The 20,768-nt window shown below is 39.7% G+C and overlaps 2 protein-coding genes across 2 annotated transcripts in view; both read right to left on the reverse strand.

The window, feature by feature from the left end:
* The window catches only part of LOC115371691 (cohesin subunit SA-2), a 30,130-nt gene extending 14,563 nt beyond the window's left edge, over positions 1 to 15,567 (reverse strand). Inside the window, 14 exon segments of the mRNA XM_074933730.1 lie at positions 422 to 503; positions 950 to 958; positions 960 to 1,049; positions 1,680 to 1,803; positions 2,067 to 2,140; positions 2,347 to 2,498; positions 4,958 to 5,162; positions 5,326 to 5,402; positions 5,485 to 5,581; positions 5,873 to 5,925; positions 5,928 to 6,030; positions 6,343 to 6,421; positions 15,157 to 15,302; positions 15,478 to 15,567. Coding sequence (XP_074789831.1) covers positions 422 to 503; positions 950 to 958; positions 960 to 1,049; positions 1,680 to 1,803; positions 2,067 to 2,140; positions 2,347 to 2,498; positions 4,958 to 5,162; positions 5,326 to 5,402; positions 5,485 to 5,581; positions 5,873 to 5,925; positions 5,928 to 6,030; positions 6,343 to 6,421; positions 15,157 to 15,302; positions 15,478 to 15,567 — 1,381 coding nt within the window.
* Positions 15,568 to 17,613: 2,046 nt separating this feature from the next.
* Positions 17,614 to 19,367, reverse strand: epd (ependymin). The gene is made up of 6 exons (XM_030068930.1): positions 19,245 to 19,367; positions 19,012 to 19,043; positions 18,728 to 18,865; positions 18,429 to 18,615; positions 18,206 to 18,287; positions 17,614 to 18,060 (listed from the first exon to the last, which is right to left on the reverse strand). The coding sequence occupies exons 1-6, from the start codon at positions 19,333 to 19,335 to the stop codon at positions 17,934 to 17,936; spliced, it is 657 nt and encodes a 218-aa protein (XP_029924790.1). The 5' UTR covers positions 19,336 to 19,367; the 3' UTR covers positions 17,614 to 17,933.
* Positions 19,368 to 20,768: the final 1,401 nt, after the last annotated feature.

The raw sequence follows: 20,768 nt of genomic DNA on the forward strand, positions 1-20,768 counted from the left end.
AAATCTGGCTGAATATAAATCAATATTTGATGAAGTGCTCATCTCAGGCATGGAACTGAGCTTAAAATTTGAAGCTGTTCCTGATTTCCCCTGAGGATGTACAAAAAATATTGTTTGAGAATAGATTAAAATGCTCCAAGGGACGTATTCAGGATCAAAGAGAAAGTATAATTTTTGAAAAACTCTGAAATGAAATAAAAGCGATGGTATGTGACTGGAATGTGGTCGTATTCTGCCAAGTCTACAATAGTGCTCTCAGCTATTTGATAATGCCATCCATTTGATGACATCCATGAGTATCAATGAGCAGGAATAACTTGTCTAATCTGTGACAAAACCAAATGAAATCCAAATCATTAGAGAGATTCTGTGTCCTAGGCCATTCAAGAGAAATGTGATCTTACTACAGAAGCGGTTACTCACTGTAAGACGAGTGTCAGAAGTTTAATGGCTTGCACTGCGACATCATATTCCTTGTCCAGAGTCATAGACACAATGCGGTCCTGTTAAGGAGAATAAGTTATTTCACAGATATACTACCTTTATGGGTCTCAAATTAAAAAAAAAAAAAAAAAATCTTTTTCCAGAACATGAGCTGTCATATCATGCAAGGATATATTTTGAGTTCAAGTCTAGTGCAATCTTTAGATGGATTACTGGATGCACAAATTTATTTTATGACCACATTGAAATTAGAGGGTCATCAGCACTTAAGAGATCCAGTTAAATGTTATTTTTTTTTAAAAAAAATAAGACATTCAATGTGCTAATGTCTTTGACTTTTGAGTTACAGCTTATAATTTATCAAACTTAAGTTTTTACCATCAAAAGTTTCCAGTGATGATTTTAAAAAGGTTTCCACAATGAAATCAGGGTTTTAAATATCCCTTTATTCAGGAAGCGTGAGAAACCTGTCACTAGTTGAGAGGTTTTGAGGCTGCTGGCTCACCTTGAAGCGTGCTGGTGAAGAGCTCCAGTCGAGTGTTGAGCTCTCTGTTGTAGTAAAGGCCTTGTAGGGCGGTCAGGCACTTCAACCGCACCTCACCTTGCTGGGGGTCACAAGAGCAATACATTTAATATTATTTCTTCATCACCACTCAGTTTTTATACATGCTATTACCACAATATTGAAAAAAATCGCTAGTTCCAATGCCTAATACACAATGACACGTAATTATTGCCGTGTTAATTCGAGCTGTATCATCTCCATGTTAGCTCAGTAAAGATTTAAGGACATCAGCAGCCTGATTCGGTAATTATCCTTACGATGCGTTGTGAAAACATTTCATGTCATGCAATGTCATCCAGATGGAAACACTGCTATGAACAAAGAACGGATAAAATAAACACTGACCCCCATGCCAAGTGCTTTCAGTTACCTGAGATGTCTCAATTTATCTCAATCAAGACGTACTGTAACAGAATTTTAAGATGTTTTTCTCTGTCAGTTGTGAGGGAATCACTCTGATGACACGTCCAACCTTGTCTCAAAGGTACTTTAGTCATTCACTCTAAAGCATTCCTATCCGTGTGTCTCAATTTTATATCGATTGTATCCAGCAAGTTCAAAATGCAAGATTAAATCCACTGACTTTGTTTTGCTGTTATCATCAAGGTAGGAAACCATCTTGCTGCTGTTTAACTGACTTAATTCAGACCAGAGACACAAGATGGCTCACCTTGTCATGCATCGTCCAGCCAACGTACTTTAGGTAACTGTCATTGAGGAAGGCATCACTGTACAGCTTCATCCACACTCCAATCTCCTCAATGCAAATAGCTCGTATTTCAGCAATGGAGTCACTGGAAAACAGAGAATGAGATTTGACAAGAGTTATGAAGCCTGCCATGTCCAGAGGTGCTGACCAAAGTGTCAAATTAGACAAACTGACATTAAAATCAAGTGCACTCATATTGGTGCTGACAGAAATTTTACACAAGAGGGCGCCAAAAAACCAACAATCCACATTGAGAGGTCCTGGTTTGTCATGTGAGACCTCAGCAGCATGCAAGCCACCTCACTGAAATCTGACAGTCAATATTAAGTCAAACCAGGATTTACGCACCGATATCTGTGAACAAACACTCCTTTGAAAATTGCATTCATCATGTTTTCAATTTCATCCTGATTTTCTTGAAGCTGGAAAAAAAAATAAGCAAACACAAAACAATTACAACTTTCAGGAGGCTCTGTTGTGAGCTGGTTTCAAGTCGTCAATCTGAAAATGGGAAAAGGGAACATTTTGTTGTTGAGTGCAGTGTTTTCTTTTCTTAACTGAGGATGGAGAGACTTTACTGCTGAAGTGGTAGCTTCCCAAAGCGTGAATGAACTAATATTCTTCTCACCTCTTTCCGCTTCTGTAACAGGAGCTCCAACCTATCATTGGCTCTTTTTCCAATGACTTTGTTCCTTTCTGCCTCGTACTGCCTTTGTGTGTTGTCCATGTTGATGCTCAAGTTCAGAGCCACATTCACCAAGGCCGTCATCAACTTCATGGCTGCCAAAAATTACAAGAGTCAGTTGCACACCTGAAGGCAGAGCGGCTACCACAGGGTGTCTACAGGCATCAGAGAGTTAAATTTAATGCTTTTTAAGACCTACTGAGGATCAATTTTACCCAAATTTAGGACTGATTTTGGGAAAAACTAATTTTCTCATTCTAATGAGCATTGCAGGTAAGTGTTAAGTACTATTAGATTTTATACCACATAGTAGTATATATATATAAGCAGTATACAGTACAGGCCAAAAGTTTGGACACACCTTCTCATTCAATGTGTTTTCTTTATTTTCATGACTATTTACATTGTAGATTCTAACTGAAGGAATCATCAAAACTATGAATGAACACATGTGGAGTTGTGTACTTCACAAACAATAGCGTGAAATAACTGAAAACATGTTTTATATGATAGTTTCTTCACAATAGCACCACCCCTTTGCATCTGATTACTGCTTTGCACACTCTTGGCATTCTCTCGATGAGCTTCAAGAGGTAGTCACCTGAAATGGTTTTCCAACAGTCTTGAAGGAGTTCCCAGAGGTGTTTAGCACTTGTTGGCCCCTTTGCCTTCACTCTGCGGTCCAGCTCACCCCAACCATCTGGATTGGGTTCAGGTCGGTGACTGTGAAGGGCCAGGTCATCTGCCGCAGCACTCCATCACTCTCCTTCTTGTCAAATAGCTCTTACACAGCCTGGGATGGTGTGTTTGGGGTCATTGTCCTGTTGAAAAGAAATGATCGTCCAACTAAACCGCAAACGGATGGGATGGCATGTCGCTGCAGGATGCTGTGGTAGCCATGCTGGTTCAGTGGTGCCTTCAATTTGAATAAATCCCCAACAGTGTCACCAGCAAAACACCCCCACACCATCACAACCTCCTCCTCCATGCTTCACAGTGGGAACCAGGCTGTGGAATCCATCCGTTCACCTTTTCTGCGTCTCACAAAGACACGGCGGGTTGGAACCAAAGATCTCAAATTTGGACTCATCAGACCAAAGCACAGATTTCCACTGGTCTAATGTCCATTCCTTGTGTTTCTTGGCCCAAACAAATCTCTTCTGCTTGTTGCCTCTCCTTAGCAGTGGTTTCCTAGCAGCTATTTGACCATGAAGGCCTGATTTGCGCAGTCTCCTCTTAACAGTTGTTCTAGAGATGGGTCTGCTGCTAGAACTCTGTGTGGCATTTATCTGGTCTCTGATCTGAGCTGCTGTTAACTTGCGATTTCTGAGGCTGGTGACTCGGATGAACTTGTCCTCAGAAGCAGAGGTGACTCTTGGTCTTCCTTTCCTGGGTCGGTCCTCATGTGTGCCAGTTTCGTTGTAGCGCTTGATGGTTTTTGCGACTCCACTTGGGGACACATTTAAAGTTTTTGCAATTTTCCGGACTGACTGACCTTCATTTCTTAAAGTAATGGTGGCCACTCGTTTTTCTTTAGTTAGCTGATTGGTTTTTGCCATAATATGAATTTTAACAGTTGTCGGCTGTTGTGGGCTGTCGGCTGTGTAGTAACCTGACTTCTGCACAACACAACTGATGGTCCCAACCCCATTGATAAAGCAAGAAATTCCACTAATTAACCCTGATAACACCTGTGAAGTGAAAACCATTTCAGGTGACTACCTCTTGAAGCTCATCGAGAGAATGCCAAGAGTGTGCAAAGCAGTAATCAGAGCAAAGGGTGGCTATTTTGAAGAAACTAGAATAAAACATGTTTTCAGTTATTTCACCTTTTTTTGTTAAGTATATAACTCCACATGTGTTCATTCATAGTTTTGATGCCTTCAGTGAGAATCTACAATGTAAATAGTCATGAAAATAAAGAAAACGCATAGAATGAGAAGGTGTGTCCAAACTTTTGGCCTGTACTGTATATATATATATTCAGTCTTGAGCTGAGGTCAGTTTTAGGGGGAAAATGGTCGGTTACTGACTACATGATTCTAATACACTCCTTTTGCTTAGACAGCAAGCAGCTGCTGGAATTAATCTAACCAAGACTTCTTTTTTCCACACAGAATATAGGACTAAGGATTTTTGTGGATTGTGTACATATGCTAAAGTGAATAGTGTAGTTTCTTGTGTGCATGTAAATGTCTATGAAAGTGAGTGAAAAGTGGGTTTAGGCTAATCTACACCAGGTATTTTCCCAACAGGCAAAGAGCAGAATGTCAGAATAAAGAAAGTATTAAGTTCAGTGGTAGGTTTAAAATTTTGTAACATCAAAAACACTGAACTTCATGCAGTACAACTTGACTAATTTTGACAAAAACAAGTTACGAGATGGATAAATGATATTTCAATAAAGTGTGTGGAGATTAAGACCTCATAAATTCAAATTTAGCTTCATTTTAAGACTTTTTAAGGACCTGCAGACACTCTGTACCAAACAATAGCAGCATGTGCTTGTGTGCAGGTAACATAAGTGCACTTTGACAAATACATCACAACTGACCTGCTAGTGTGCTTGTATGTCTGAAAGCCCGGACCTGTGAGTCAGACAGGCCGGTAAGCAGTGAGATGACGGTGTCCATCATGTATTCGTCGTAGATGATGCTGTACTGACACTGGCGCACCAGGACCGCAATGACCTCACAGAAGCTGAGCCTAAACTTCTTCCACTGTGGCCCTGATAGGGTTAATGGATAGTCACCACTGTCCTGTTTGGAGAATGAAGAGAGTCAAGGCATTTGCAGTCGCTCTACACTGCTCATTTTCACAGAAAACCTCTGACAAGCTGGTATCTCTAGTAGCTGCACAGATTTGTGTTCATCTTTTTCTGTCAAATTAATCCAAACAGAAGCTCAACAAAGCATACTGCACCTCATCAAATTCCTCTGTCATTTTTCGAATGATCTCAGAGTTCTGCATATGTCTGAACATCTCTGCGCTCACAGCACCTGTGACACATTGGCAGTACAGTTCAGCAAATTAATTCTGGCTGCAAGCATCATCAGACACAAAATCATCTCAGATACTCACCTTTACAGCCAGCGCACTGAATGAAGAAGTTGATTAATTCCAAGAGAGCAATGTCTCTGTCGCGTTTGTATGCCTCGATCCAGTCATCGATGACAGACTAGGAAATACCACACAAGCAACAAGATATTTTACTTCATTTTTTTCCATGCACCTATTCCAAAATCAAATTCTGCAATTATCTCAAAACATTATTAAGCTGAGTCTATAAGTGAGCCCTCCCTTTCACTTTTAAAAGACTCATTAACAGTTATGATTAACTCAGTCCAACACTATAACTGTTGGACAATGTTACGAAAAGTAACCTGCAAATTTGTACATGCACATGCTCCCCTAGAAACCATTAGTCAAAATCACTCATCGTCTCTTAACCAAGCTTGTGTGCACCTACCTGTGTGGCACTCTTTCCCATTTTAACCACCTCAAACAGGGTCATAGTCTCCATCCATTCTCCTGATGATGGCCATTCACCCAGCCGAGGCCCGGGACCTTCCCTCCTCCCCCACCTTTAGCCTTGTCTCCAAGGGCCTTCTTTCCTTTCTTGGTTGCCTATTGGGGACAAAGTTACCACAGATGCTATTATCTTAAGTACAACATAACCCTAACATGTCCTAGAGTGTTCTAATAATTTTAGAGGCAATTTTTGAGGCTAACAGTGTTATTTACTGGTGCAATTTTATTTCTGCACAACAAGTTGCTATAAAATCATATTAGTATTTCATATCTGAAACAGAGGCACAAAAATTCAAATTCTTGCACACACACACACACACACACACAACATATATACTTATACATGTTCAAAATATATATAAATTATGAATATATGACTTCTTGATATATCATGTTTGAACGGCTTACCGTTCCTTTTCCTGTCTTTGCATTTTTGCCATCAGGATCCTCGAGGGTCAGTATCTGAAGAAACTGCGTATCAGTCTCTCTGTGCATGGACACAAAAATCATCACAACAATAACACAGGCTTCAAAGATTACACAGATCTTTAAAAATTGCCACGAATGTTGCGCATGCTGACATCAGCAGTCTAATAATTTAGTGTAGATCAGTACTTACGGAGGTAAACTGAAACTCTGGTTGCAAATCTTGTGCTGCTATCATTTCTTTAACATTTTTTGGATCTGCTTGTTAAGTGCCTCTGCTGCTCTGGACCCCAAGCAAGAATCTGTCTTCAGTTCCACCTAGAGTGTAAGACAACACAAAAAGAAGAATTGGCCAACTAATGATTAGGCAACAATGAGCACATTAACGAAACAGAATATATTCTCACAAAGAACCCAGTTCTAAGAACTCATGGCAACACACAAGAGCAGAATGGGGAACTAACGTGTTTCCAAAGATCCCACTCAGCTCCTTTTTTTTTTTTTTTTTTTTTGGTGAGGCCAATATCAATATCTGATATCTCTCTATCTGTAACAGGCAATGCTGGAAGTGATATGTAATTCTGATACGAATACAGATGCAAAACAGGTTACACGGGAGATTTTTTTTTAAACAAACAAACTGTTAGTTTTATTTTGCTGCTAATTTGACAGTAGTATGCTAATATCACAAACGAACCAAATATCGACAATAAAAAAATAAAACTTGATCAATGCTGGTATTGCTTTTTAAAGCTGATATCAACCAATATCTCTAGTCTGCTTATATATTAGTCCATCCCTAGAAAGTAAACAATTTTTGACCACCATCTCTGTGGGTTGGAATACAGATTACATCCATCTTTTATTGGCATACAAAAAAAGCTCTCACTTGTCATTTTCAAAGGCATTTCCGTGGCATCAGAGCACACAACCTTGCTCCTGGCTGTGCAGAGGGTGTATGCACATGTCTCAAACCCTAAATGACTGACTCAAATTTGCCGTCCTGACAAACGAAGCTAAAGGACAGTGACAGACAGATGTGCGGCTCTATCCCAGTTTAACTATCCGTTAACTAGACCGGTGACAGGCCGACAACATACAATGCAACTTCAATGCATTTAGTTGCATCTTGTAAATTAATCTTTTACTGTTGCTATGTCAACAAACCCATATAGAACATTGCAAATGATGATGCAAACCCAGATCATGAGTTTGGATGGCACTCATAACAACAATAAACAATAAACTCGGAAAAAAAACAGACAATGAAATGAGAACTCAATCTCTGCTGACACTCTATATCTTTATGACAGCATGCATTTAAAAAAAAAAAAAAAAAAAAAAAAAAAACAAAACAATAACTTAATCTTCTTCTGGGCTCACAACCGCTTATGATGTACTTACTATATGTGAATATGTGAATTATTGCTAAATCACATTGATGCTTTAGTTACCAGTTTATGCTGAGCAGTGGACACTGTCCCCAAGCTTAAAAACTAGTGTATTGGGGATGCACAGGCCTACAATGAAAAATGGGCCAGTTTTTCGTTTAGTTTGACAGATAAATAATTGCTTTTCCCATGCTCACTGAGGAGCTCCCCTTGTAAGCCTAAGAGCTCGTTCAATGGGCTCATAAAGTTTAACAGTAGTTGTATGTTGTGAAGGTGTGGGGGAGAGAAGTGATTACTTGGGTCTGTTGTGTGGAGAAGACACTGGCTGAACTTGGGCCTGTGGGCTGGTGTTCCTCTGACAGCAGCAAAACTAATATTGGCAGCACTTGCACTGCCAGATGTAACCGCAGCACGTCAGCGTCATCAATAACATGGTGTCTGCTGTGTGTGCACGTTGCTGATGTATTTTCTTAGACTGAGTTTAAGTTTTAGTCCACACCACTGTGATTTTGTTCATGCCACTTTCGCCTTTATCACATAACATAAGCTGCTTGTACGCCAGCATTTCACAACATTCATTTCACAACAGGTGAGTTAAGACTTTTACATTCACAGTAGACTCGTTTATGGCCAATACTCGTATAAGGGCCAATGTTGCGGTTCCTATAATTCAGTTGCAAAGATTAAAAGTTTGTCTAGTTTGAACTACTCTCTAAGATGGCGAGAGGCGTGTTATGTCGGAAGGGGGGCGAGGTTATGCGCCCTATGTGCCTTGTAGTATTCCAATAAATGTTCATTACATGTCGTGGACTCTTGTTGGTTTGTCAACTTAATGCTTAATGTTAAAAGTCAATACCAAAACACTGTGATCCTAAACGGATCCTGACACGGCGCAGTTGTACACTTCCGAACTACAAACACAACTACAAACGTTTCCCAGGGCTTGTGATTCCTTTTCAACTTTCATCTCTCTCTCTACGTCCCCTCTTTGCCTATGATAGACAACCAGCTCTGTTGCTACTGATAGCTAATGTTAACGATATCTGCTAGTCGTGCTACGGTTACCTTCAGACAATGCACTAACACCATGTTTTCTTTGTAACAAACTATCGTCCAGGTTGTTTTTTTTTTCTCAATAGGTAGCGAATGCTGTTTATGTTGATACGTTGTCTGCGTTAGTTGCTAGCTAAGCTGTCGTTAGTGCTAGCTAAAACTAGCAAACAAGACTCCTGTCCAGCGCTCGGAAATAGGCTGCTATTAATCGGGGTTTAAAGTTGATTAAGTGATATCGGATAGATCTTTAAAACGGTGGCTTCGGTTAACATTGACACCAGGTGTGTGGTTGGCTAACCAGAATAGCGACATCAATGACAAACTCCCAGAATATTATCCGCCATTTACAACTTACCTCGTTTTAAATCAAATACGGAGCGAAACCTATTCATTAATAATCCAGACGTTGCCGACCTCCCAAAATTGGTGCGCTCACAGGTTTCAGCATAAACTGGACATTTTACCAATTTCGGTTTTTTTCTTTAAGTAGTTTTATTCGCTAGCTAACGTTCAAAAGCTCCTTGATTGCTAACATAGCAAGGCTCAGTTTGTATTTTCGTTGTGTATGCAGCACATACACCACCTGTCGGCAGCATTGTGAACTGCTGATAACTGGCGCTCCAGGTTTACTGTGTTGTCCGGCTTAATTATGGCGTTTCTTTTCTAATGGGAGGATCACAGCGTTAACAACAGATGCTGCAAAACCTAGGATTTCAGAGATCAACAGGCACCAAGAAAAGTACTTAATTACTGACTCTGGTGCTGGAAATCCTAGGCAAAAAACACCCCACCCGTATCCCTGTGGGTCTCAGTAAGTTGAGATATGTATTATATAGTATGCATTATACAGTAAATACTTTAAAATTGATAGAAATTAAAGTAAATGGCTATTTAGATTCACTAGCACTGTCTTTAACAGTTACAATCCTGAAGTGACCTCTGTTTTTGTTTGAAACTGGAATATCAAGTTGTTTGACTGTCACCAAGCTCCTGTAGAAATGTTGTTTTGCCTTACAGTATTTTGTGTAGCTCATCTGCTGGAGTGGCAGGTGTTGGGTTGACAGGATTTATCCATAGATCACATGAAAGTAAGATCTCAGGGAAAGCTTATGTACACCCAGTGTCCAAATGATTACAAACTTATTCATGCAGTGAGTGCATCCTGCTGCACAAGCCATTTCTCGGTTGGTAACAGGATACATCCCTCTAGCAACACTCTTTTCCTTCATTTCCATCTCTGCTTCATGTGAAATTGCTTTAATAAGTGAAATCAAAGATCACATCTTTAACCTGTGTGGCCAGAGCAGGTCAGTCTGCTCTGTTCACTCCAATCTATGAAGCGCTGAATAAAATTATGTCTTTTAAATGTGTGTTGCAAGGGTACAATATTGCGTTTACTTTCCAACACAAGATATGTTAACGGCACAGGCTCTGTTAAAGTGTGCTACTAATGTATATTGTGTTGAAAAGTGACACAAATTTGCATAAAGACATCACAGATCTGTTTTTAGAGATTAAAAGGTTGCAGCTATGTCCTGCACTTACTGATCATCATGTGGCAAATAAGTAATTATACTTTTAGTGAAACTAAATTCTCATGTAATTTACATCAGTCTGAGGTCGATTATAGGGATACATAATATGAATTTACATTTTCAATACTCAATTTAAAATATGACTAATGTAGCCTAATTTTCTGAATAAAAAGGGGTGATCTGAGACAGATTCAACCTAAGTTGCCAAGGCCCTGTGTTCCTTATATGTAAATAAAAAAAATACATTATCTGATAGCATGAGTTCAGTGCTATCTGGCTTTGTGTTGAAGGTCAAGCTGTTTACAGAGACAGAAAGAGGAGTTCATTTTTGAATGCACTGCCTGCTTGGCCTTTATAAGGACAACGCTTTTTCAAATAACATGAAGTCAGTCATGGTCATGTTGGTAAGATGATGTTCCTCCTATATGGACCTATTCACATATTTGCTGTTTGGGACTTATGGGTGACAAGTCAATATAAAAACAGCCATACAATTATTCAGTTCAGTCGGCACAGTGAAAGATGTCTGGATAATGGCAAAGTGATATCATGTTAAATCTCTTAATTATAATTTACAGCTTCTTTATCTATCTATCTGTGTGTGTGTGTGTGTGTGTGTGTGTGTGTGTGTGTGTGTGTGTGTGTGTGTGTGCGTGTGTGTGTATAGCAGAGAAACCATACATCTGTTCCTATTCCCCCCAGTTACATTGCAATTAAATGTAACAGACTGATATGGACTGACGCACTGCAGCACTGCATTTCCTTTTACAGTGTGGATTTCTGGGTTTTTCTGTGTCCTTGGGCAGGCAGCAACAGAAGATTGTTTGAAACAGCTGATGGAGGAACCATAGAATTTTTCTTTACTTGGTCTTTTTGACTTCTGGAAATTTAAAGAGCAAAGTCAGTGCCTGAACTCTTCTTGCTGGAAGCAGCCGTCAGCTGCAGTGTGAACAGGCCTGATGACTCAGACACAAGTCAGAGTGAAGAACTCCCAGTGTCGGAGGACTGGTCCTGCTTCTCCTCAGTGTCAGTCAGGCAGGTGGTCAGGCCCTCCTGCACTGCAGCTTCAGCAGGGAGGTGACAGGATCCAGAGGAGCTGAATCAAAAGCAGAGGCCATTTCTTGGCCTGCTGCTGTTTCCTCTATCAGGCCATGCTCCTCACTCAGACCACAGGTGGTCTGTCAGTGAAGAATCATCTTGTTCCACCTAGTATTTTTTTTTTTTTTTTTTACTTTATACACAAAACGATTAGATGAATTAAATCTGGAAAAAATAAGGTTTTCCCTCTGGTCATGCTACCAGTCAATGGCACATAGCCTTAAAGCTAGTGGAAATCTTCTGAAACTGCCATAATTTCATAACCATCAATTTCACATCGGCTCATTTTCCATGTTCCATTCTAACGTATCTGTTCATGTAAAGCTAATAGAGAGAGAAATTCCAACCCAAGGCCACTGAGAAAAAGTCCAGTACCACATAGTCCCGTCCCTCTTGAATTTGTCCACAGGTTTCCATACATCATCCTGAGTTCTCTTGAACTGAGACATCAGAGGATTAGTTTTGTAAAATTCCAAACAGCAACAACATTTTTTTTTTTTTTCCAAATTAAATTGCCCAAAAGGCCTTTTACTGTGTTTTGAGATTGGTCAGTTCACTGCCAAGTGTAACAGCACCTTCCCAGCTGTGATACAGTCTGCAACATTTTGCTCAACACTGCAGGGTAATATTGACCAAGTACTTAGACAAGCAACATTTTGATGGAGTTATTGCTGACAACAGGGAAGGGATTGGAAAATGGGTCAAAATAATGATATGATAATAATAATAAAAATATTATTGGCTAATACTGCTTCCATACATTGCTTAAAATTACTCCCCATGTATAAAATGTATTAAATGTTAACATTATTGTTAACATTTCATAGTTATACAAGGTGAATAAATGGTTTTGATATTGATAGTATTATGCTTGTAGTTTGGTGAAAATAAAAATTGAAAGGTTACAAGTCAAAACCTAAATGCAGCCTCCTTTGATATGTGATTAAAATTGATGCCAATGGCTTAATGTTAGTTGTACAAGCAGGATACATGATCCTGATATTGGTTGGTATTTGATTGCTGTTAAAAATATATGTATTAAAATAAATTAAAATGTATTTTCTGTTACTGTAGACAGTGACTAGATACTATGTACAATGTACATGGCAACAACATACAGTGTTTCATATGTTAGTTATGCAAAAAGAATAAATGATTGTGATACTGGTGCTATTGTGCTTGTTGCAAAAGATACATTTTAAATGGGAAAAAAGTGGACAGCGCCATAAGACACTGTATGTTGAAGCAGGACAAATTATGTGATGTATACATTTGAAAAGGCAAGAAGTCAATGTCATGACTGATAATGGTTTGTTTTACTTAACCTCTGAATCCTCTCGCATTTTCCACAACTGAGCCCTGGCCTGAACTGTTTGATATCGTTGGTGTAGATTTTTAGCAGATATTAATAATGACAATAATAACCACTTCATTTCTACAGCACTTTACAAAGTGCTGTAGTTAAAACACAATGACCAGGTAACAGCAAAATAAATTAAAATACAGCATTTTGTACAACACTTTATACAACGTCTTTTTCTGAGAATCCATGTGTATTATCCCTATAGTGTATATATCTCTTGTTGTTCCTGGCAGTGTCCCAATCTACACTTTGGTCTTTAGTTTGTCCCCCTTCCAGGGCTACACTCCCTATAATCATCGGAAACGATACGTTGGCATCAGAGGGAATTTCCAGAAGGTGGTGGACTGATTGCAGAGATTTCTGGTTTTCCCATTCAGTCTCATAAAATACATGCTGCCCTGTAGAATGAAGATGACAACACTTCATCAAAACACATGGCACAAATATGACTTGGTTGACCTTGGAATGTGATGTTTTAAAAGCCTTAATTGACTGTTACCTCTTCAAAAAAAAAAAAAAAAAAAAAAAAGTCATACATGTATGTACCCATTGCTTTCAAGTCACACCTTAGAATTATCTAGTTTAGTTGGAAAAACACAGATTGATAAAGAAAACGAGGGTTAAATTTTACAAAAAATTCCACTCCTGGTGTCAAAAAGTACCAGGTGTATTGGTTTTGTATGACAAATTTGGGAACTCACCACTGGCAGGAATCTGGCTGAATCTGAATCTGAATCTGAAACACACCAATCTCAGTTCAAGGGTTTTTCAGAGCTCAAGGCAAAATTCCAAAAATCAGAGATTAGACCTATTTATGAGCTTACTAATGCTTTTTGCTGTCTCAGATAGGAAATCAAGCATGGACACTCAACCACTGTTGCTCTGCTGGTTTGGTGTGCGTTGGGGGGATGCAAGCAGTCGGAGAACGGGGTTTGAACAGTTCAGCCCCAGGGTGGCACTAAAGGAAAGGTGAGGCCACAAAACTGATTCCCTCATTAACACAAGCACATAAAGCCAATTATTTTGCACTCCATCTGTCACATTTAGAGATATGTTGTATACAAGTCAGTGTTTGGCAGGTTGGTGGAGCTAGAGGTCACCACAATCAAAGAATCTTCCTTTAGTGAATATGAATGCACTCATCCAATATCATAACATATTTGTGATAGCTTATATGCAAAATTGACAGTTTGGGAAAGATTTTGAAATATATGGCCAAGCCAAAAATTTGGCTAATGGTGGTGCTAGAGGAATGGTCATGAGGTCACCAACAGTGACTAGGGTCATCTTCTGGGAAGCTTGTGCTCACCAAACTTGATGGAAATTCACCACATAAATTTTGAGATATACTGCCTTGTAGTAAAGTGTTGAACCGCAGGAACATGGTTTTGACCCCACCTGCCAGCAGGGCAAATACTGATCTAACAGACTGCGGTATTTGGGTAACAGCAAACCTACATAACAGATAGGGAAGGCACAATTAACAAAAACTGTAACATATAAATCATCAAGATAAATATGCTAAGAGCAAGGCCCATGGTGGTGGTGGCAGTCAAACACAAACAGATGAGAAGTGTGACTGTATACAAACTGTTTCCTAAAGCATAACCGCAAACAAAAAAGAGGCCACTGTTCCCATGAAATCAACAGTTTCTGAACAGATTAATTAGTGAAACAATGTTTTCATTAACTGTACATTTCACAACAATCTCAAATCTTTTCAGCGTGATCTCAGATGTTTTAAGTGTCATATTAAAGCAGTCCATGCTGCACAGCCATCAGGTCTTCTTACATTCAGACTTTAAACAACATATGTTATTCCGCTACAGGTACTGCCAAACCTCTGCCGCCTACAGCTGATTCTGCTTCTATTTCCACTACCTAAACCCTGACAACAACATCATCCTTCTGGAAAACAATGAACATGTCTGGTAACAGAAACAGATGCAACGCTGCATGTCGGCTGTCTCAGACTGGTTTGTGTCGCTAAACAAGTTTTAGTTTGGGGCAACTATAGTTTTTGGCGGAGCATTCAAAACTGCAACCAGAACTTTGTTTCAACTTTGTATTTGAGATCAAATCATCAGGCTTATTGTTGTTACAAAATCATAACTGTTTTATAGGGGCAGTACAACAGTCAAGGCCTGTGTGTATAGGTTCAAGGTCTATTGTCATTTACATGCTTGCACATGAAACGAAATTTGTACTCAGGTCCAGCAGTGTACAACAAAGTAAATAACATCAGATTTGTGATGTGATGATTTATCAGTGCGAATCACAGCTGTGAACTTTTACCTGGTGAAATGTATAATATATTAGAACCCCCACTGACCAGCAGCCAGCCATCAGCCCACACTGTAGCATCCAGCTGCCCTGGACTTCCAGGCCGGACACCCAGAGCCCTAAGCCCCCCACTGAACACCTCTTCCCCGCCTCATCAGCTCGCATCTCCCAGGGGTGGGACTCAGACACAAGGACAGGAGGTGAGGGAAGGAATCGAGGCTGTAGATATACATGAAGGAGTGAGAAAAAGGAGTGCAAACAGGATTTCCCGGTCATGTTATGTCACTAAACAGTACTACTAAACAGTAAATATAGGTCTGTATTCCCCCTCAACCTTGACGAGTTTGGACTGCTGTACATCTGGCAGTGATTCTTCCTAATAAGTGTCACATGCCGGTGTCAGCTGGTTTATGCGCTGCCATGCCCTCTGCTGTCTGGGAGTGACACCAGGCCCTTGTCCCATGCAGCTGGTGCGTCCCGTCATCCCCATCCGCCATTCTCTGTGGGCCGCTCCCGCACTTCTTTTGCCTCCTTGATCTAACCCTGGTGTGTGATGATCTTGCCCCCCTCACACTGACAGTTAACAGAATAATGTTATTCTGAAAAACATTTTTTCCTCTGTGAACATGAATGAGGGGTTTTGTTTTGTTTTGTTTTGTTTTTTTTAAGTCTGGGACTATAATAGAGATACTTAATGAGGGAAATTTGTGATTTTTTTGTATTAAACATATTTAATCCTATGTACATCTCTCTCTCTCTCTCTCTCTCTCTCTCTCTCTCTCTCACACACACACACACACACACACACACACACAACGTTCACTGACAGAGGCATAGCCACTAGGGGGCAGCAGTGTCACTGTGTAAAATCCAGTTTGCAAGACAATGGAATGGAAATGAAAAAACAAATTACGCTGTTTTTTAATTACTATTCTGGTGCAAACGTCTCTGAATCTCTGAATTGTTTCTTTCCTTCTTTCTAAGCTTAATTATGACATTTCTGCTTAACTTTCAGACTTCACTTTCTCGTATGTATAGTTGGTGTGGGTACTTCTACAGACTCACTCCAGCATCACCAGGATTGTGTGTGAGTGTGTGCATGTTGCAATGTTTAGAAGTGGCTCAAGATATCTTTTACCATGATGCTGATGCTGATTTAATTAACTAGGAGCAGAGAGAAATCTTCATTTTTAGATGCACTGCCAGCTTGACCCCTGTTAGGATAACACTTTTTGAGATAACATGATGTCAACTGTGGCGATGTTAGAAAGATAATGCTGTTACTGTATGGAACTATTCACAGATTTGCTGTTAGGGCCTTACAGATCACAAGTCAATGTAAAAACAGGGCCATACAATTATTCAGTCTGCACAGTGAACAATGCCTGGATAATGTGGCAGAGATTAAACTATAATCAGAAACATACCTCCAATATCTTTGCTGGAATTAAGACACACAGCCTTGTTTTAAAATTGGATAATACACTTTGTCATAATTCTAAAGCATTTAAAAAAAAAATTAAGCAACAGTGGCCATAGATCTTTGAAAACACACACAGAAGAGATAAATTGTAAATTTTTGACCAGCAGCTTTTTTTTTTTTTTTTTTTTTTTTTTTTTTTTTGCTGTTTTTTTAATTAGTTGCCCAAAACTGAGATGGCAAGGGCTTCTTGTGGCAGCTGCCACTTCATGAATCCCCTGGAGAGCAGACGTTATCAGGGGTGTTATGCAAAAAAGACACTTGACTTGAATTCATTAGGAGTTTTATTTAGACATTTGCTGAAACAAAAAGAGACTCTTACCCGTGAGAGATATTTCTTCTCCCAGCAAATCTGAATATTCTTGCACTGCAATGCAAAAAAAGTCCCATGCTTCAGTGTGTGTATAGATGGCCCTGTCCTCTATCCAGTCCATGGATATTCTTGTACAAAGAAAAAACTACAGCAGCAACCAAACTATTAAGCTTCATAGTGGATGTCAGAGTTTATACATGTGACACAAATGAATTAGTCAGGTTTCCTGTGTGTTTACATGGGAGACAGAATGGACTTGTTGAGTCACTGGCAGCAGAGCTGGGCTCTTTCTAACACAGATATCCTGTTTAGTTCTGCTGTTCAGGCAGAGATGAGCAGAGAAATTAGCTGGACAATTTGAGCAGCAGAGATCAAATAGCAAGCACAGAGGAATATCTTTTGTCAAGGAAACATCTGAAAACATGCTTAAACTTGTGTTTTGACTTGGTCTGTTCCTTGCCAAGTGTAACAGCACCTTCCCAGCCGTGATACAATGTGAACATTTTGCTCAACACTGCAGGGTAATGTCAGCCAAGTACTTAGGCAAGCAACATTTTGATGGTGTTATTGCTGACAACAGGGAAGGGATTGGAAAATGGGACAAAAAATCAATGTAGTTAACCATTTTGGATATGAGCATAATAATAAAATATTATTGGGTAATACTGCTAACATACATTGCCGAAAAAGCTCCCCAGCTTCACTTTAGGAAAAAAAACATACTCATCATGCCTTCAACAGCTTTAAAACTTTATTGGTCCATTAATCACATCTTACAGGTTTTGTAAGCAGTACCAACTTGAGAAGCCACCAACTGTTGTTAGTAGTGTTTGACTAATTCTATAATCCATGTCCTTCATTTACATGAAAATGTATGTATTTGATCCCTTCAAAGCCATCTCTTAATAGGGGAGTTTAAGATCAAACAATATGAGAATATAATGCAGTGCAGGCATCATGCAAAATATTGTCACAAATGAGAAGGAGAGATGTGTCTAGAGGTTTGGCTGGCCACACTTGGGTAGGGGCAGGATTTTCTCTGTCAGCGGGGTTTCTTCTAGATGAACTCATTGAGGAAACTGTTTACTGTCCCTTCAGGTGTCTCCTCCAAAGGCTCCCCCTCACAGAAAGAAGGCAGGGTGAGGAGATCCGGATCCTTGACCTCGGTTTCAACCTGCAAGTTGCTGTGAGAAAATGGCACAAAATGACTTGGACATATTGCTCACACATAGATGACAGCCATGACAACCTGTGTCTCCTACTTAACATGTTCTGGACAAGTCAACAGAAAGTGGAAAGGTCCAAAAAGCGGTTCATACAATCACCAACCTGAACAAGAGTGTTGTCGAATCACACGTGTAGAGAGCGCTTATAGGCAAACATCCCACGGTTGTAGTAATAGTATATCCAGCTGAAAACACAGAGGCACAAACAGAATTAAAACATGATGACCAAGTAACAGTAAAATAAATAACATATAGTATTATTCCTGTAATAATTTTGGGCAACATTGCTATACACTTTATATAACTTTGTTTCTGAAAATCCTCACTTTTTGTTACTGGCAGTGTCCCCTGCCATATTTTGGCCTTTAGTCCTTCCCCTTCCAGGGCTACACTCCCTAGAGTCACCGTAGAGAGTAACTTGGCATCAGAGGGGATTTCCAGGGGATGTTGGACTGACTGCAGAGATTTCTTCTCGCAGCTCTGGTTTTTGCTGTCAATTTTGTAGAATACCCCCTGCCGGATGCAGTGAAGATACAGTAACACTTGCAGCATTCTGAACACAGGGTACAAAATGACTTGGTTCAACTTGAAATGTGATGCTTTGTAAGCCTTAGCAGACTCTTACCTCTTCAAAAAACATCAGGACATCCAAAGACAGTGAATTGTTAAACATTTCCGTCTCATTTGTTCGGAACCGCAGTTTCTCGGCCACAGAGTCATAAGTGTATGTACCCATTGCTGCTATTCCTCTGTTTAGATTCACCTAGTTTAGTGGAAAGCACAGATTGTGCGATAAGAAAGAGAGGGTTATATTTCATGAAAAAGTTCCAATCCTCATGCTGTAAAAAGTACCAGAGGGTATATCATTTTTTGTTTTTGTTTTTTTAAAGTCAAATTTGGGAAACTCACCGCTGTCAGGAATCCTGTCATGCTGGGTGAATCTGAAAGACAACAACATCATTTACAGGGTTTTTCAGAGCTAAGGCAAATTCCAGCACCAAAAAAAAAAAAAAAAAAGAAAACAGCTTTCTGCTGAAAACTTGTGATCTAAGAGACTGATTTTTTTTTTTTTTTTTTGGTAAGCAGCAATAACTGACCATCAGTATAAGTACCAAATAAATCATCAAACTAAACATTCTTACGGCAAGGCTCATGGTGGTCTGCAAGAGTGGTGGCAGTCAAACACAAACAGACAAAGAGCGTGACAGCTGAGTACATTTTTCTTGATGGCATGGAATCATAAACTACAATCCAGAGATGGCCAGCACAACCCCAAGCGCATCTGGCTTTGAGTGAACTTAGCCTTGCTTTTATAGAGTCAAAAACCTGTGTGTGTTTGTGCAATGAGGAGGTGTTGCATAAGAGTAACACGGATGGGAGGGACATGCAGACTGGACTCCAAACACCATCCACCTGTCTAAACATGATTATTATTTTCTTGCAAGTGGTGATGACCTACAAACAGTATTGTTATGATGAATTTGGCTTTTTGTGATTGTGTAATTTGTACTCAGATGCTTTAATGCAATATGTATTTCTTCCTGCTGCACACTATCCCATGCACCTTTTGGTGTGGAACATGATCCATAAGCAAGGTTGCCAGTGAATAGAGTTGTTGTTAGTCATATCGTGCCTTAGTTTAACCAGGTAAGGGAACAGCTTCCCATTCACAATAATGACATGACCAAGAGCCTATAAAATAAAGAGAGATGTCAGGACAAATTGGAGATTCGTCATTTTGGGAAATTCAAACAGTTCAAGAGCTCGTGATCACAAATGTCATACAGCTATTTTGTTTTGTTTTGTTTTGTTTTGTTTTGTTTTGTTTTGTTTTGTTTTGTTTTGTTTTGTTTTGTTTTGTTTTGTCAGGCTGTCTAATTGACTAAAGCGTCATGGTTAATGATGAATCAGGCAGAAATCCAAAAGGCCTGACCTTGTCTTTTAGAAAAGCAAATAACAGGCCTGTAGTGCACAACACCACATGCATTGCATAAGAGATGTCCGGCATGCGTTATAACAACTGCACTATAGTCCGCTGTCCTCTTTTTAATTTTTTTTTAATTATAAAGATTATTTTTTCTGGCATTTCTGATTTATGTGATAGTGACAATAGAGAGAGACAGAAAAAGCAGAGGAGAGAGAGGAAATGACAGTAAAACGCTCACTTTGCATTCGAACCCTGGCCGCTGCAGTAAGGACTCAGAGTGGTATACACTCTGCCACCAGAGCTGTACTCTTTTTACTATGACCTCAAGATCCATGACAGTTCTTTGAATGTCAATACAGTCAAACAATATGCAGTCACGAGTGATGCCATTGGTCAGAAAATTAATTGCCAATCAATGAAACAGCCTTGAATACTATATGGACAAAAGTTTTGGACCACCTACACATCACACCTAAAGGAGCTTTCATGACATCCCATTCTAAAACCATTGGTATTAATATGAGTTGCTCCCCACTTTGCGGCTACCGCAGCTCCCACAATGCACAATGCACTCTTCTGGGAAGGCTTTCTACAACATTTTGGAGTGTATCTGTGGGAATTTTTGTCCATTCATCCAGAAGAGCATTTGTGAGGTCAGACTCTGATGTTGGAGCAGAGGGCCTGGATCACAATCTCCATTCTAATTCATCCCAAAGGTGTTGGATGGGGTTGAGGTCAG

This window comes from Myripristis murdjan, chromosome 14 (genome assembly GCF_902150065.1).
Source record: "Myripristis murdjan chromosome 14, fMyrMur1.1, whole genome shotgun sequence".
NCBI classification, from domain to species: Eukaryota; Metazoa; Chordata; class Actinopteri; order Holocentriformes; family Holocentridae; genus Myripristis; species Myripristis murdjan.

What these genes read in the sequence shown, in the direction of transcription:
- epd (XM_030068930.1), bottom strand. Translation starts at nt 19,335, where the DNA reads ATGCCATCAAGAAAAATGTACTCAGCTGTCACGCTCTTTGTCTGTTTG. An exon ending in TGACAGGATTCCTGACAGCG is followed by an intron (nt 18,866 to 19,011) that starts GTGAGTTTCCCA and finishes CCACTAAACTAG; the next exon opens with GTGAATCTAAACAGAGGAAT. An exon ending in TCCTGATGTTTTTTGAAGAG is followed by an intron (nt 18,616 to 18,727) that starts GTAAGAGTCTGC and finishes TGCATCCGGCAG; the next exon opens with GGGGTATTCTACAAAATTGA.